We start from the raw sequence: 18,022 nt of genomic DNA on the forward strand, positions 1-18,022 counted from the left end.
CTCCACTGTTCTTGAGCTGATACATTTCAAAAGCAGAAGTATAGTTTTAGCTGTCTTTTGGATTAATACAAATACATTTCAAAAAGCAAAAATATTTCAAAAAGCAGGAATATAATTTTTTATTGTTTTTTGGATTTTCACATACTCTCGTTCAACACAAACGGTGGTAGTTTTTCACACAAGAACCTCAGAATTGCTACCGTGTATTATCCAGGGTATAAGTAACAACAGTTCCACATCATGTTAAATGTAATCTCTTTATTGTCAGGTATGAGAAGGGTATTTTGCTAAGATAGTTTGGGCAGAACCATTTTTCTCCTCTTCACATGTATAACCTCGCCTTGGGCTTGAAGATGGCCATCGTCTTGGCGTCCATCAGTTTCACGTTGTCCTTGGCTCCAAGGACGGCCTGGTGGACTTCGTCAAACAGCTCCGTTCCAATGGCGGCCCGGACTCTGTCCCGCCACGCACTCAGCTTGGGTCTCCCGTCAAACACATCTAGACCGGCGCCCACAGGCTGGCAGGGACAGAATCACAGAGAAAGCCTGTTAATGTGGAACAAGCCAACTCTTCTACTAACCTACATCACTCCTTATCAATGTTTAAAGAGATTATTTTAACACCAGTCCCTTTAGTATGAAGCAACTATTATTAATGTACATGCTAATCTTTCATTAAAACCTGTGGCAGTGTTTTAGATACTGCATTTCAATGTTTTCTACTAATTAGGTAGCTATTGGCCTCACTTCATTTATGTTAGGCTAATGTTGGGGAATTTAAACTCTAGCCACCCAAACACAGTCATTACCAGACAGTGCTTCTCCTGTACAGACCTTTTCTAAAAAGGTTTAAATGCCAAAAATAACGCAAATATCCGTTGTGTTTCCTCTATTCATTCATTCTACAGCGCAGACCGTCATGAACTGCCGCGAGTCCATGAACGAGGCAACTGTGGTTAGTTCACCTCTGTAACACAGGACAGTCGAGCGTGTTATCTAAACGGCTGAAGTCTGTTGAAATGTTGTCGGTAGCCTAATGGTTACAAACAGGCGCGGTAGTGAACGCCACGCCAACGTGCTGATGGATTCTGTGTTGTCAGCTGAGTTAGACCAAAGAATATGTGGTTGAAACTGATGGGTGATGCCGTTTTGCCCTTGTTGTTCTCTACAAAGTATGCTGGAAATGATGTAATGTAGTGCTTCTGCTCACCTGCATGATCTCCACAATGGCAACCAGGTCGGCCAAGGAGATGTTATCTCCTGCAATGAAGGGCCTATCCTGGATGAACTTCTCTTCGATGAGTTTCAGTGAGTTGTTCAGGTCTTCCAAGGCTGCGTCCAGCTTGTCCTGCGGGACCTCCACGCCCAGACCCTTGGGAATCAAAACCTATAGCACCAACACAAGATTTCAATTTGAATCAACAGGAAGTACAGATTAAATAACACATTATGCAACACTATCAATGAGCTCGTTATTGATACATAAATGTCTTGTTAAACACTTTTCAGGAGTAGACTCGGTTTCCAAAACAAAAACCTATAAAAAAGAAATTGTAGAAACCTCTGTGTTGTGTCAAAGTGGTTTGTTAAGAGAATGTCACTCTCATTGGACTGCTTTTCCTTTCTGTCTATTTTACCTTAATGAGAAACATGGTATGTCTAGTGAGAAGAAGGGTGCATACCTGGATAGAATTAAAATAATATTTAAACACATTCTCTTTGGTGGATTTTATGCGTTTCCCGAATTACAGGAGATGCTTAGAATTAGTAATTAGAGCTGCAATAAATAAATTATTATTTTCCTTGTTTTGAATGGAGTTTTGCTGATTCAGACACCAGCTCAGAGCGGTTAATGATTGAATGTAATCTTTTCAACTTTATTTGTTGACTCTATCCCCTAAATCCTGGGACTAGCAGTTACTTTTTTTTGACCACCTGCTCCCGTGAGATGGCAGCAATCTACCTCCTGGCTCCATTACAGTAATTATGGCGGAAGATAACAAAACTGAAAATGTATTAATCTCGTATTGTGCCTAACTTTAGTGGATCATTGCATATAGGGTATGGAATTAATGCTCCGGTTCCAAATGAGGCAAACACAGGGCATAGCAGGACCATGGCGACAGCTGCAATTATGATATAGGTGCCACCCCAATCCAGGGACAACTGTGGGGTGAGAAAACATAAGGGCTCCGGGGAAAAAACTCCCCAGAGCTAAGTTAGTAACAAGCATTTCTGGGACATGGATGCACACGGATGAAAAGAGAGAGGAGAGAGGAGTTCAGTGTGTCAAAAGAAGTCCCTGGCAGTCTAAAACTATAACAGCATAACTAAGAGCTGCTCCAAGGCAAACCTTAGCCAGCTCTATAAGGGTTGGTAGATGAATCTAGATGAATCTGACGACTATGAAGAGGAGCAGAGAAGAGAAGGGGTGCTGTGTCTGAAGCTATACACCCTCCCCCGCCGGTCTAGGTGAATGCTGCAACTCCTCACTCCCTAACTATAAGCTTTATTGAAGAGGAGAGTTTTAAGTTTACTCTTAAATGTGGTGACGGTGTCTGCCCCCTGGACCCAGACTGGGAGCTGGTTCCACAGGAGAGGAGCCTGATAGCTAAAGGATCTGGCTCCTATTCTACTTTTAGAGACTCTAGGAACCACAAGTAGTTCTGCATTCTGGGAGTGCAGTGCTCTAGTGGGGCAATAAGGTAGGGCTGTGCAATTAATTGAATTTTGACTTCAAGTTTGATTTTGGCTCCCAACGATTAGAACACTCTTATTGGGTCTTGTGTTCTGAATGACACGCGTATGCGCACATCCGCCCCTCCCGAAGCCAGTCAGGGACGCAAGTCGTTTGCATATCATCCGCTGGAATTTAAAAACTCAGCGCGAGTAAAGATGGCAGCAGCGTTTGGTGAGCAAAAAAAGGCAAAACCATCTCAGTTGTCTGGGAACAGCTAACGTTCGCTAACCCTGCGGTCCCTCTGCCTTTGCCCCCCCGCTGTAGTAGACGTTGCATTCCCCCGACACGCTGTATTCACTTACTGTTTAAAACTTTTTCCAGCTTAGTGGGGGTGCATAGGTATACTGCTCAAAACCAACATGAAAAAACATTGTAATGTTCCCTCAGCATTTAGTTTAGTTGTTAAACTGTATGTAAATGAGCAGGGACGTTAAATCACCTGTTTCACTGTCTATGTGCTGGATTTTTCCTAAGGTTAGCTAGAAAATAAGCCCACTGATGGCGACATTACTGTTGATATTCTAGTAAAATGTTTAGTAATGACAGTAGTAGTGGTCATAGTGAGTTAACATGTGATGTGAGATGCACATTGTGTTATGTCTGTGGAACTGTTCGTTAGCTGTGTAACGTTATGTGCAATATCTGTAAAGCTGAACCGACTCACAGTAGTAAAACTGATTTTATTCTGATCCAAAGACGGACACTAACAGATTATACCCTGGACACTATCCATTATATCCAAAAGTTATGGAGTAATCGTTTTAAATAATTGTGATTTCAATATTGACCAAAATAATCGTGATTATTATTTTTAAATTTTTTTAATCGAGCAGCCCTACAATAAGGTACTATGAGCTCTTCAAGATATGAAGGTGCTTGACCATTTAGAGCTTTGTAAGTCAGGCGAAGGATTTTAAATTCAATCCTAGCTTTTAAAGGAAGCCAATGCAGAGAAGCTAATACAGGAGAAATATGATCTCTTTTCTTAGTTCTTGTCAGAACACGCGCTGCAGCATTGTGGATCAGCTGGAGAGGCTTAAAGGACTTATTTGAACATCCTGATAGTCAGGAATTACAGTAGTCCAGCCTGGAAGCAGGGCCTGACATTAACTTTTTGAGGCACTTGTCCTTCGGACAAGTACATTTACGTTTCACTTGTCCATGAACAAAAGTCACTTGTCCGGGTAAAGATTAATCATTTTATAATTTTTTTTGTTTTGCTAATGCAGAATGTGAAGAAACCATTGAAAGCATCCAAACACTATCAACATTAATACAATTCAGTTTAAACAGTAGAAACAAATGTGTCCCAAGAATAGATTTCCCCTTCAACAAGAAAAAAGGATCTCCAGACTCATAATACAAAGTAATATGTTGCACGCCGGTGTGCAGAAGTTAATATATTGAGATTCTAAGTGAATATTTTAAAGTTTGTCATTACTTTCAGATTTCTAGTCAATATTCTAAGTTACTATGTCAATATATTGAGATATTTTGAGATATTGAGTCAATATATTGAGATTGTAAGTCAATATTTTGAATGTTCTCATTGCTTTGAGATTCTTAGTCAATATTCTGAGTTACTAAGTCAATATATTGAGATACTGAACCAATATGTTGAGTTACTAAGTCAATATATTACGATACTAAGCCAATATATTGAGATTAAGTCAATATTTTATAGTTTCTCATTACTTGATATTCTTTGTTTATATTCTGAGATACTGAGTTAATATATTGAGATACTAATTCAATATTTTGACCAGAGGTAGTGGTGACTTGAACTTAATTTAATTTAATATATCTAAAATAATTTTGTAGACATAACAATGGATTTTGCCACTAAATGTTGGTGTCAACGTGTTTTTTTTTTTCTTTCTACAATTTCACTTACCAAGGGATCCTTTAAAAAGGTGTAGCTACTTTACAGTTGATTATTACCTGATATTTAATCCGCTACAAACGAGTAGCGGAGCAGCTAGTAACGTTACGAGGAAGAGAGCCAGCCGTCAAGAGTCAAATTAACTTCATGCTTCATCCGCACAAAGCACACTTCTATCGCCACGAGTGACAGCTTTATTCTGCTTGTTTTCTGTGAACGATGTGGGGACGGAGTAACGTTAAAGTATAGTTAGCATGCTAACGTTAGCTAACTAACACCGGCTGCCTGGCTTGCTGGTTCCGCGGTGCTTTCTTGCTCTATCTCTTACAGAGAAGGAGCTGAACAGTGGGCTGGGTCTAACGTCAGCGGTCCGCTCTCCCGCTGCTGCTGGGTCTAACGTTAGTTAATGTATTTGTTTCAAATCGGTAAAGTAAAATCTGTAACATAAACGGAATGAGTGGCACATAATAACGTATATAATGCTTCATCCACACAAAGCACATTGCTATCGCCACGAGTGACTTCTGTTTTCAGCTTGTTTTCTGTGAACGATGTGGCGAGGAGGTAACGTTAAGGTGGAGTTAGCAAGCTAACACCGGCTAGCTCGCCGTGCTTTCATGCCGCTTCGCTTTCGGAGAATGCGCTGAACAGCGGGCTGGGTCTAACGTTAGCGGCCCGCCGACCCGCTGCCCGGGATTGTGGGGTAAAATATGTATTTGTTTCAATTCTGTAACATTGACGAAATGAGTGGCATTTTGATTTGTTTGAGTTTTAACTTGTCCAGTGGGGCAAGTAAATTTCTCTTCCACTTGTCCTACAAAAAATCCACTTGTCCCGGACAAGCGGACAAGCCTTAATGTCGAGCCCTGCTGGAAGTAACGAATGCATGGACTAGTTTTTCAGCGTTGTTTTGAGACGGGATGTTCCTAATTTTGGCAATGTTACACAAGTGAAAAAAGGCTGTTCTTGAGATTTGTTTTAAGTGGGCGTTAAAGAATATATCCTTATCAAGAATAACTCCAAGCGGTTTTAAACATGGGGAACATGTGGTTTCCATCAACGTATTTTTATGCACATTTTGAAGTATTACATTAGAAAATGTTGATGGAAAAGGCAAAATTCAAAAAAACATACTCAAATTCGCAAAAAAAAGTCTTCATGCTTGCTTGAGGTGGTTTTTGCCTTTTTCAAAAAAATAGTTAATTTGCAAAATGGGAGATGGAAACAGCTTTGCCGAATACAGTAAGTTGTGACATAGCGAACATGTAAGTCACATGACTATAGCCCATGTATCCATTGGATGGGGGAAGGATCGGGATATGGGTCCCATCTAGTGCGCAGTACACTTGTGGCAGAAGGTGTGTAGTTGAGTTGCGGTGCGCTACTGCCTGTGCCTCAGCCACGTCGGGTAAACTGATGAATTAGCAGCTTGAATGGTACGGCCCTGCACACCGCGTATACACAGCAGTGAACGGTTGCCTCGCGGACACCAAATGTCTCTGCCACAAGCCTGTATTCTGCACAGGTGGCCAGCTTGTATAATGTTACCTCTCTCCATTAGCCAAAGAACTGCCAGTTTGCAATCTCCAACCATGTGTAATGTCAACTTGTGATGAAACTACGTTTTGTGTAGTTTATTCGCTCTAAACCAGTTGATGGAAACGCTTCTAATTGGCATTTTCTTTTTTGCGACATTTTAGAAGTTTGCTTAAAATTCGCTTGACAGTTAGATGGAAATATGACTAGCGTGAACTCAAACAACTCTACCTAAAACCACTTAAATAGGTTAGGGGATGTGCAGAATTTATCCTTATAACTTCTCCGGACAGAATGAGAAAAACAAAAGTCAGAGGGTTCAGCTTGCGAGAACATAATCTCTCTTCTGTCGTAGTGCCGGGAAGGAAAAATGTTAACTCTTTCCTCACACTCATTTTAAAGATAGTGGAGATTCAAACTCAGGACATTACAATCATAAGCCTTCAGACTTCCACTGTCTCTTCCACTTTTCACAGACACAAGACATAATAGTTTTACATTTTACATGCAATGATGCATTTTCAACAGATCTATTTTAAAAAAGGGCCACTCCGTGGATTTAACACATGAAATTCACGTTTCCTCGTAAGGAGTATGATTCAGCCTGTATAAACAATGCTGTGATGTGAAGCTTTATTTAGTCTGAAAAAATATCTCTGAATGAGGTCATAGTGATGTCATCAGGATTGTCTTGGCTTGGGCAGAATGTCTGTGTGAAAAAAAAGTGCTTATAACCATACTTATGGATGGACTTCATACAAAGTGTTACCCAAGTTCCTTCCCGAGATTATTTTGAAGACGATTGTGATTGGTTTCAAGAAACCAAACAAGCCAGAGCGTTTGTTTTCCTTCCTATCCCAGAATGTATCTGTGGTGTAGCCAGACCTTACTCCACAACTCTGTGGAGATAGGTCTGGCAATGGGAGACTACTTGCACACTGGTATCCCAATAATGATCCTGTTTTTTTTTTGTAATACACGTGCACATGTACACATCATATTCTGATTTCGGAAACTTAGATTAATCTTTTAATCTAATTAATCTTACATTTAACAGTATTAAGACTGAAAATGCTCCTTCATTAAGTTACTGGTGAGACAATAAAATACAACCCACGAAGGCTGGTTTGAGAAATCCTGAGTTAAAGGCTGATCAGACACCAAAACACTGCACTGATGCTTATAATACTCAGACTTTGCAACGCTGGAACGTTGTCACAGCAACAACCATTTTAACCTCAGTCACGATGATCACCAGCTAATGTATCAGGTTACAAATAAATGTACAGGGTATGTGCACTTGTATACAACGCAGTGCAATGGCAGATGGTGCCAGATTGCTTTGAGGCAAAAGTTGAGCCCGTGGTAAAACATTTTTGCTGGATGACCCTGAATTTTTTAATTCTAGTATTATTATTTTTTGCTGGACAATCCTGAACATGCTATCGAATTATAGCCTACAAATAGAAAGTGGAAAACTGTATCACCAACCGTATCCAGGTTTCTGAACATCTAACACTTTGACGACAGAATTCGACTGTATCGTGTACCGATTGACCTACGGATGATATCAGAGAACGTCCGCATTATGATGGTAACGTATTAACACACTTCTTCCTGGCCCTCTGTCCTCACTTGGCTGGTGTGTTTCTCTTTGGGGAACTGCTCCAAAATCATGGACATACAGAATACAAAAAGGCTGATATAAAGGACGTAAAATGATGTGCCTTCTGAAATGAAAGTCTAACACTGGCCATGCAAAGAATGTATTGTATTGATGCTTTTGTCTTCCCGTTACTGCTGATGTCAGTAACAGACAACAGTTTGTACAGAAACAGGGAGCGGCTTGAGGAACAGAAACTGACCCAGAAACCTGTAAGAGTGATGTTTACAGGGAAGTTTCTCAATGTTTCATGTAAAACTCTTCTGTTGATGTGAGAGAATAATCTCCACTCTTTAGTTTTTGGACATTTACAGGAAGCAGAGCACATTTAATGTCACACTGATCAGTCCTTCCAGAAAAATGCAGAGTTTTTTTGTGATTTTTGCAGGCAAAAATCCTTGATAATGAGGCACATTTTCTTAAAAAATGCGATGGAATATGTGGGATATTTATGCAATTTTATGCGATAAAATTGCGGGAACTTGCAAAAATTGCGGGAACTTGCAAAAACTGCGGTTTGATGAAAAGAGAAAAAAAAAAAATGATTCCCCCTGAACACCTTGCTTTTCGATGATGTTCACGTCGCGTAATTACGTCACTTCATGGCAACAGGGGAAAATGGCGGCTCGTGTGAAGTAAACGCAACATTTTTCAACTTTCTGCTAAGATATGTGACTTTTTTGCAACGAAAAGGCGGGGATTATGAATCATGCAAGCCCCGCATATTTTGCACGGAAATCGGCAATTTATGTGGCGAAAGTGCACCGTATTTGAAAATATGCGGCCCCCGCATAAATATGCGTACTTTGGCTGATTATGCATTGAATTATGCGATCGCATAATCTTGTTTTTCTGGAGGGACTGACTGATAAGAGTATGAAAAGAAAATGAAATAGGATACAACAAACTTCTTTGAAACCAGCTACCAGTTAACGCTAGCGCTAGCTAAATTGGTTGGCAGAACGCTGAACAAACAAACAATTTCTAGGCGAACGTTTAAGATTAAAACATGGACAACACCCAAAAACAAGTTTATGGTTATTTTAAATGTACACACGGCCATGGATACACATCGCTAAGCCTCTGTTCTGATTGACAGGTTGGTCAGCATCCCCTGCTTTATAGTCAATTTAAAAATAAATAGGACCATCATTTACTAAATGAACATCATGCTGTATTAAAGAAGACTTGAAATTAACAATGAGGTCATAAGCCTGTTATGTTAACATGGGTGTGTGCTTATTGAGGTAATAAATCAAGTGAGAAGTAGGGTCATTTTCCCATTTGTCTCGCTTTGCCAGACCTTCCTCCACAGTGCTGCGGAGGAAGATCTGGCTAGTCCACACAGCATTCTGGGATGGGAGAAAAACTGCTCCGGTTTAAAAATGCTCCGGTTTATTGGCATTTCTTTAAACCAATCACAATCGTCATGGGCGGCATCAAGCACCAGGAAAAGCCATGGTGTCTTTGCAAAATAGTCTCATGACGGAACAGAAATACAGAAAAAAGAATGCAGGTTTAAGTAGGGCTGGGTATCGTTCAGAATCTTTTGATCCGGTGCCAATTTCGATACCTCAGTTTCGATACAGATTCCTAACGATACGTTTTTCGATACCATATGTTTTACAATCTATTTCAACATCAACAAAAATACATTAAACACAAAGCTTTTATTTTCCAACTTAATTGTGAATCAAAACAGTTATCAAAATGTAAAAATTCTGGTAACACTGCTCACTCAGAGTAACATTAATAAAGTTGCCTTGCCTTGCCTTACAAGCTCAGCCTGTCAGTCAGTCATCAGGGCAGAGAAACCACCGTTGTGCCTGCTTGCCTAGACCTTAGAGGAAGTGTAACGGTGCGTTCTTTTTGTCTTGTAATTGCGACTAGTAGCTTGAGCGTGACGTCACATCCATGTCGGAAAACGAATAACCGTGGGTTGTTGTGTTCTTTTTGTCACACAATACTACAAGTCGGAGAAAAGATGGATTTTTGTAACATTTTAAGTAACATTTAGGATTCTATTCACCCAGTTATTGACATATTACACAGTTTGATACATGAAAATTACCTTTTGATTAACGTTAGGCTACTGCTCTGCTTTCTGCTCAAGACTCGGCTTAAAGCCACTGTTGTCATATAGCAACCGAGCGTCTCTAGCCAATTTCAGCTGCACAAGCTACAAAATAACTAATCAGGCTATTTAAAATAAGACTGTAATCATGTCTATTTATACAGCACTATGTTTAACCCTAATAAGACTGACATGTCTATAGGTAGACATGTTTAACTATAAGACTGTAGAGACATGTCTATAGGTAGTAGTATACAGCACTATGTTTAACTCCTAATAAGACTGTAGAGACATGTCTATAGGTAGCAGTATACAGCACTATGTTTAACTCCTAATAAGACTGTAGAGACATGTCTATAGGTAGTAGTATACAGCACTATGTGTACGACTTCTTCATTTGGTTACAACAAAGAAAAAAGTGCTTAAAATTGTAGAAAACTACAATGTTTACTACGTGTGATGCACGACGTAGCCATCTTTGAAAGTGAACTCGGGGTCCTCTGAGTTCAGACGACTTGACGAGTTGTATATACAACCTCGGGGGCGTTCTTTTTGCAACTTCCGGTTCATAACTCTGCAAAACGACTCGTAGATCGACTTCGGGGGACAAAAAGAACGCACCATAACGTCAACAGCACCGCGACCGCTTTCGATTTCCATTAATATCATATTGCAGCAAACGCTGTCTGCGTGAAGTTTTGAAAAACTGTAACCACACTTGAAACCCCTTTATCGGCATCGCTGTGACTCACTGTTTCTTCAACAAAACTACAGAGCCGACGACGTAGTTTACTCGGCCCGTGCCTCTCCGTGTAGGTGTGTGTGTATGCGTGTGTGTCGGTCAGAGCTCTGCTCTGCTCTCTGTCAATATGCAGAGAGGACCGATAAGCTTGTGCTGAAGCGTTCAGACGCTTTTGGAACCGAAATTTGGCACCGAAAGATTCATAATTTTTCAATACTCATAGGATTTTTCGGTGCCATAAAAGTATCGACGTTTGGTGCCCAGCCCTAGGTTTAAGGCACTTCCACATTGGCTTCACTTTTCAGACCCGGAAGTTGCTGCTCTGCCCTGACATATCTAACTGCACACATCAGCAGAACAATGGAAAGCAGCAGGAAACCTCCATCCACGGCTCTGACTTAGAATATCACATTACTCCTCAGTCCTTCAGTCTGGAGGTAAAGACACTTTTACAAACATGAGACCATGACAGGTGTAAGTGAACATACCCGCAGCCAGAACACCCTGGTTCCATGCAAACGCATAGCACTGTGCTGCCACGACAGATACTCGTTGACGCGAGCACGCTGCTGGAGGTCAGCTGGGTACCAGAAGTCTGGAGTCTTAAACTTATCTGCCAGATACAGCAGGATGGCAATGCTGCAGAGACAAACATAACTAATGACTACCACACAGGACACATGGGTTTATACAGGTGAATTACCTTTTAATGATTTAAATAATCACCTTTCAGCCAGGCAGAAGTCTCCATCTCGCAGAGCAGGGACTTTTTTTATCAAGCTTATCTTCCCAAACTCATCTCCTCTCTGATCACCTGAAACCAACACACACACAAACACACCAGGGGAAAGTCAGCAGCAGCAATAAGATGTTTGGTACTGACTGAGTGTAGAAACCTACCGGTACTAAGGATACTTTAACTTTGCACAAAAAAAAAAGTTTTCTTTCTTATAATTTTAATCATCTAATGACCTCTCATGTCTTGGGACCCCTTGTGGGGTTAAGGTATCAAAATATTTAGGGGTGGGCGATATTTTCTGTGGCAATACAAGTATCTTTTGTTATATTTAAATTGCACGTGAGAATTTATCCTTTTGGTGCTAGAATATTAAAATCAATTTCTTTTTCAGTCCACTACTAAGTAGTAGTAAAACTAATTAAACCTAACCCCTCCCACAGTTTTTGCTCAATTGACACCAAAATGGCTCCACTCACTGCATCTTCATCACTTCAGACTGTCCTGCACAAACAATCCTGCCACGTTTTTTGAATTATTGTTATGTAAATTGAGCCTGTAGTGCATAAACATGTTTTACTGTAAACTGTACTTTAAGCAACCTGCAAATTCTTGCTTGATAAATGACAAATATTCATGAAAATAAATGATACCATGTTGATCTCATGGTAGAAGTAGTGTGGTAAATATCAGATTTAGCTCAAAAACAGATTTATGTTATCCTCATGTAAGATATTGCAGACAATGGTTAAAGAGCACTTGATTTTTGAAGAAAATAAATGACAGACATTATGTTAAGATGAAGATACAAGATACAGCGCTGTGGAGATATAGGTCTGGCAATGACTAATATGAAGTATCCTAGACACAGTTTTAGAATTTTTGACAAAACCTGCCTTTCCAGGCAGCCCTGGTGCTTGCCTAAGTAAGTGAAGTGTGCCGTGTAAGGTGTCTCAACACGATCATTAACCTCCCTTGGCATCTCAGGTTGGGAGTACAAACATGCGCGTCAGTTTGGTTTGAAATGTGCTGGGGACAGAGACGCATTTGGAAGTACATTTCCAGAAGTGCTGGGTACAATGATGCATTCATTTTTTTTCTCTTTCGCGCAGGTCATGTTTAAAAGACGTCATTTATTTTTAATATATTATTTTTAACTTTCACAGCTGTTATTTTGTGAAAAAGTCTTTATCTAATCCCTTAGCATCCTCATCAGTGACCTATTGTATATAAAATGCATATTTGAAGGTTATCAATTTAATAGGTTTCTCATGTATGAATATATTGACATCAAACCACCTGTAATATGTCATCATTATGTCATATCTCGCACAAGTTTCACAGGTGTTAGTTTGTGAGAAAAATACTTTGAAAATACCCTATCAATATCCCTGATCTGTCGGCTATTTAAAGATTATTATTTTAATAGGTTTCTCATTTATAAATGTATTGACATCAAACCACCTGTAATATTTCTCAGACATCTTTTTACAACTTTCACAGCTGTTTGTTTGTGTAAAAATATGTTGAAAATACCTTATCAATATCAGTGATCTGTTGGCTATTAAATGCATATTTAAAAGGTTATAATTTTAATAGGTTTCTCTTTAATGAATATATTGACATCAAAACATATGTGACATGTCTCAGTTATTTCACAACTTACACAGCTTTTAGCTGTTAGTACTGAGCAAATTCTGCATCATCTTCAGTGACCTATTGTGTAAAGAAATGCAGATTTAGAAGTTATCACTTCAATAGGTTTTTCATTCACTCTTACATTTCTCAGACAACCTCTCACATATTTAACTTTGTGAAAAAAAAACTTGTAAAAATAAATTTTGTAACAAATGCAGATTTAGACGTTATTTCAATATGTTTGTCATTTCTGAAGATATGGACATCAAATCACCTCTAATATGTCTCATACATAATAACAAAAGTTACAAAGCTCTTACTGTGTGAAACAGCCCATTTAGCCATACAAGTATGCAATGCATCATCAACAATCAATCATAGGTAGGAACTGGAACCGTCCAACCGAACCTCAACTTAACAGCCTTTGCCCCAGCTTACCTTTAAATATGCATTTTATAGACAATAGGTGAGGATGCTACAGGATTTGCTATATTACAGGTGGTTTGATGCGATTATCTTCATAAATGAGCAAGCCATTACATTTATAACCTTTAAATATGCATTTTAGAGACAATAGGTCACTGATGAGGATACTACAAGATTTGCTAAAGACTTTTTCACAAACTTTTTCCACAGCTGTGGAATTTGTAAGAGGATGTCTGAGACATATTACAGGTGATTTGATACCAATATATTCATACATGAGAAACCTATTAAATTGATAACCTTCAAATATGCATTTTATATACAATAGGTCACTGATGAGGATGCTAAGGGATTAGATAAAGACTTTTTCACAAAGTAACAGCTGTGGAAGTTGGGAAAAGATGTCTGAGACATATTAGTGGGTTGATGTCAATATATTCATAAATGACAAACCTATTAAATTGATAACCTTTCAATATGCATTAAATAGCCAACAGATCAGGGATATTGATACGGTATTTTCAAAGTATTTCTTTCACAAACTAACAGCTGTAAAAGTTGTGAGAGAATGTCTGAGGCATATTACAGGTTGTTTGAAGTCAACATATTCATAAATGAGAAACTTATTAAAGATGTTAACCTTTATATATGCATTTAATAGCCAAAAGATCAGGGATATTGGTATTTTTGCAGAAACTAACAGTTGTGAAAGTTGTGAAAGGATGTCTGAGACATATTACAGGTGGTTTGATGTCAAAATATTCATACATGCTAAACATGTTGAAATAATCTTTAGGCTACATATTAATTTTACACAATACGTCACCGACAATGATAATGGATTTTCTAAAGTTTTGTAAGCTGTGGGAGGATGTGACCATTTACTAGCCTCCCTTGTGTTTATTTCCTGCATACATCATGATGTTTCTGTGCTTGTCTTCGCTTTCCTGCTCTGTTCTCCTCTCTTTCCTCATGGTCAGATTTGTCTGTAGTTTCTTCTTTTTAATAATATTTTGTAATTCTTCTTCTGTCTTACTAGTCTGTCTCTCACTCTTCTGTCTGACTTGTTTTCTGTGGGACAAGGGATTATACTTCATGGATTACATCACATTATGCCACTTTAATATCATTTTGAATGTAGGGTTTGCATTAATGATCATCACAATTAGCATGCACTTATTGTTAAAATATACTAAGGGTAATAAAAAAAAAGCTAATAAAACAAAGAACAGAATCACACCCAGGGTCTTCCATATAGTCTAATATGCTATTCTTCAGATAGACACATAGACATGATGCTTCAAAAAAGATTTGTTTTTTTTACAAAATAGGTTACTGATGATGAAAGTGAAAACTTATTTTAAAGTTTTTTTTCCACAAACTAATAGCTGTGAAAGTTGTGTAATTATATAATTATAATTGCACAAACCATTATTTGCTGTATATTTTCTATTTTAAAAGATTCTTTCTACTAACTTACAAGTGTGAAATGTTTAATGGCTGCAACTTTCTATAATGGAAGTGGTTTGAGATTTCTATGTTGTAAAACAAATAAGATATTAAGGTGCCTATTTTAACGATCTGAAACGCAAGTATGAAACGCAAAACGCAAGGAGCTTTGTGGGCAGATCTCGGGCGCTGTTGCTATTATACGGGCGGGGTGAATGAGTCTTGCGCCCGACGCAAATCTAAAATGGGTTGGTCTGAAGTAGCTAGGTGTGGTTCGGGCGTAACGTGAAAATAACCAATCAGAGCGTCATCTCACATTCCCTTTAAGAGCAGGTGCGCTTGTTCCATGGTGATTGCTATTATAACGGCGGATTTGCCTGGCGCACGCCAGCGGGAGCTGTCCGAGATGCGGCAAGTAACAAATGCCGTCTTGACCGGGTGGTGATGTTGCTGCTCCTCTTGGGCGCATCTCCTCAAGTCTGGAGAGGATTGCTGCAGCCATGGAGCGTGGGCCTCCAAATGCACCACCTGCTCCTGTTGTGCCCCACTCCATCTCCATCCACCCGCTCCATCAGGAGCACATCGCGCATTGCAACTCCCGGACCAGATCCCGCAGTAGTTCAACATCACGTCTCCTTAAGTCCTCTAATATTTCCTCATTTATGTCATCAACACATCCATGATTCATGGAAATGTTGTGTAAAACACAACAAGCCACAAAGCATGCTGGGACTTTTTGAGGACTGTAATGTAAAGTTCCTCCTGATCTATCCAAACCTGAAGCGCATTTTCAGTAATATTTTTCCTTGTAATTATGTATGGTTTGCAAAAATGGGAACTGCTGCGTCCATTTAGATGAGAGAAGTGTATGCGTGGTGTGCACACGCTACATTATGGCCAAGCATGCGCCCTAAAATAGCATCTGAATAACTGACTTTAGACTAGTACCACTGACTTTAGACTAGTGCCACTGACTTTAGACTAGCGCCACTGACTTTAGACTAGCACCACTGACTTTAGACTAGTGCCACTGACTTTAGACTAGTACCACTGACTTTAGACTAGCGCCACTGACTTTAGACTAGCGCCACTGACTTTAGACTAGCGCCACTGACTTTAGACTAGCGCCACTGACTTTAGACTAGCGCCACTGACTTTAGACTAGCGCCACTGACTTTAGACTAGTGCCACTGACTTTAGACCAGGTTTTCCTGGTCTGTGGCGGAATTGTTTTCTGAAACTGCAAAATAGCACCTGGGAACGTTTGCGCCGGAACACGCCTCCTCTTTTCGCTGAACCTCCCCCGGGAGCGCAAATACATTCCCTAATTTACATTCCCTAATTTACCGACGTGTGTCTGTGGAGGGAAAAGTCCGCTGTGCGTCGGGTGCAAAATAGGAATGATACATGCGTCGTTGTACAAAGTCAATTGCGCTGAGTGCAAGATAGGGCCCTAAAGATTAAAATTGAGAGGTGTTGCAATTTTACGACGGTCCCTAACTACCTTTATAGTAACGGGCTCGTTGGACAGACATTCAGTTCTTTGCGCTCTAAACTGTCGTAATTTTTTGTGTTTTTGAGTTAACTAAAACTGTGAAACATCTGTATAAATAAGCTCTCCAACATACCCTGAAACTGGGGGAAATCAAAGTATTGACACGGAGCTATTGAAGGCAACATCCGCGAAAACCGATGAATGTCAAACATTAAACTAACTTCACCGCAGTTTTCCACGCCATAGGCGCCAATGAAGAAGAAAATGTTAATGTGAGATATTAACTTATAATCGTTGGATTTCGGTTTAGTTCTTTTAACAGGCTTAAGTGTTCATTACAAGATATGGCCATGATAAATTTGGTGATCATTGATCGTTGTTGAGGTACATTAAACCACGTTAAGCAGAATGTCCCGACCAGGCAGTGTTGTAAACGGAGAAGCATGCAGCCAGCGCGGCAGCAGAGCGGCTGTGTCTGTGCCTGCCCTGTGGGGGATAGAGATTGTTTTGATTGATTTAGCATCTGTCGCTCAAGAATTATATGTGTTATGGACTTTTTTTTATTTTTTTTTTAACTAAATTGAGCTCAAGGTTTTCAAAAAAAGTGGTGGGTACAAAATTACTCATGACGAAATAATCTGGTAGGCACGCGCACCGTCCCCACCGAAATCGACGCCTATGATTGAGTATAAACATAATACACTCAGGCATTGCGCTGCGTGGATTACAGACTTGTATTTTTCATTTTTCTTCCTCCTTCTTGCCCAAAAATGCCTGGCCCTGACTCACAGCTGCGTATCATTTGGATAAGAAACTAACTGAAATGAGACGTGTTGCCCCCCCGAATGGCTGTCATGTTAAAGAAGGGTTTCGTTAGGAGAAAAAGTAGGCTACAATTGAAGTATGAAAAATAGCAGTTGGGAACGGGAAACTGATATCAAACACTTTCAAATTATACCCATCGTTATCAAAGTCACACATTCGTCGCTAAATTAACAATCATCCCCTAAAATTATTGTTTTTCAGTCTACAAAACATGAAGAGACAGGATTAGAAAACCTGAGAACAACTAAATCAACTAAAGGTGAACGTTTTCGGATGCTGCGCCATCAGCACTGTATCAATAACGTTAACCTCGTTTAGAGAAAAAAACAACCTTCCGATTAACGGAAGTCAAAAATGGGCCTTCAGCTTAATGCTTTCAGCTGGATAATGGCATACAGCTTGAGGAAAAGGTTGTATTTACGTCATTATCCAGCAGGTTGTGTAAATGGCAGTCACCCTGTCCTCAAGAGTAGCCAGGTCCTGATCCGTTACAGTAGCATGCTATGCTCTGAACTCGCTGGTTAACTTTCCCTTCGTCTGTGTACAGTAGAAAGTTGAACTCACCGTTTATCAGCGACACCGTTTTGAATTCAAAGGGAATGTTGTTCTTCTTTGCGAAGATATACACTGAGCGGCAGGGTTGAGATAAAAGGTCCAAGTACAGCTCTAACGCCATCGTTGCTTCTTGATGCTCTCTCGTTGACTTCCTGGAGGTAACCTACTAATCGTCCTTTATTTAACTAACTAAGGCGGTTCGCGCCTCTCACATTCCGGCGAGAGGCGAGTTCACTGTGGGAGCCAAGCTCCGCCCCCTTTA

The 18,022-nt window shown here is 39.8% G+C and overlaps 1 protein-coding gene and 1 long non-coding RNA gene across 8 annotated transcripts in view; one reads left to right on the forward strand and one right to left on the reverse strand.

The window, feature by feature from the left end:
- Positions 1–18,022, forward strand: part of LOC114566819 (uncharacterized) — a 38,025-nt gene that overhangs the window by 3,417 nt on the left and 16,586 nt on the right. The gene's annotated exons all lie outside the window — the stretch shown is intronic.
- Positions 241–18,015, reverse strand: LOC114566806 (glutathione S-transferase theta-1-like). The gene is made up of 5 exons (XM_028595570.1): positions 17,770–18,015; positions 11,363–11,450; positions 11,125–11,275; positions 1,210–1,386; positions 241–517 (listed from the first exon to the last, which is right to left on the reverse strand). The coding sequence occupies exons 1-5, from the start codon at positions 17,879–17,881 to the stop codon at positions 323–325; spliced, it is 723 nt and encodes a 240-aa protein (XP_028451371.1). The 5' UTR covers positions 17,882–18,015; the 3' UTR covers positions 241–322.

Source organism: Perca flavescens, chromosome 2, assembly GCF_004354835.1.
Source record: "Perca flavescens isolate YP-PL-M2 chromosome 2, PFLA_1.0, whole genome shotgun sequence".
Lineage (NCBI taxonomy): Eukaryota > Metazoa > Chordata > Actinopteri > Perciformes > Percidae > Perca > Perca flavescens.

Excerpts from the sequence above, each read along its gene's own strand:
- LOC114566806 (XM_028595570.1), bottom strand. The coding sequence starts at position 17,881 with ATGGCGTTAGAGCTGTACTTGGACCTTTTATCTCAACCCTGCCGCTCA. Across the intron at positions 11,451-17,769 it reads AACGGTGTCGCTGATAAACG|GTGATCAGAGAGGAGATGAG; the intron begins GTGAGTTCAACT and ends TGTTGGTTTCAG. Across the intron at positions 11,276-11,362 it reads GACTTCTGCCTGGCTGAAAG|CATTGCCATCCTGCTGTATC; the intron begins GTGATTATTTAA and ends TTGTCTCTGCAG.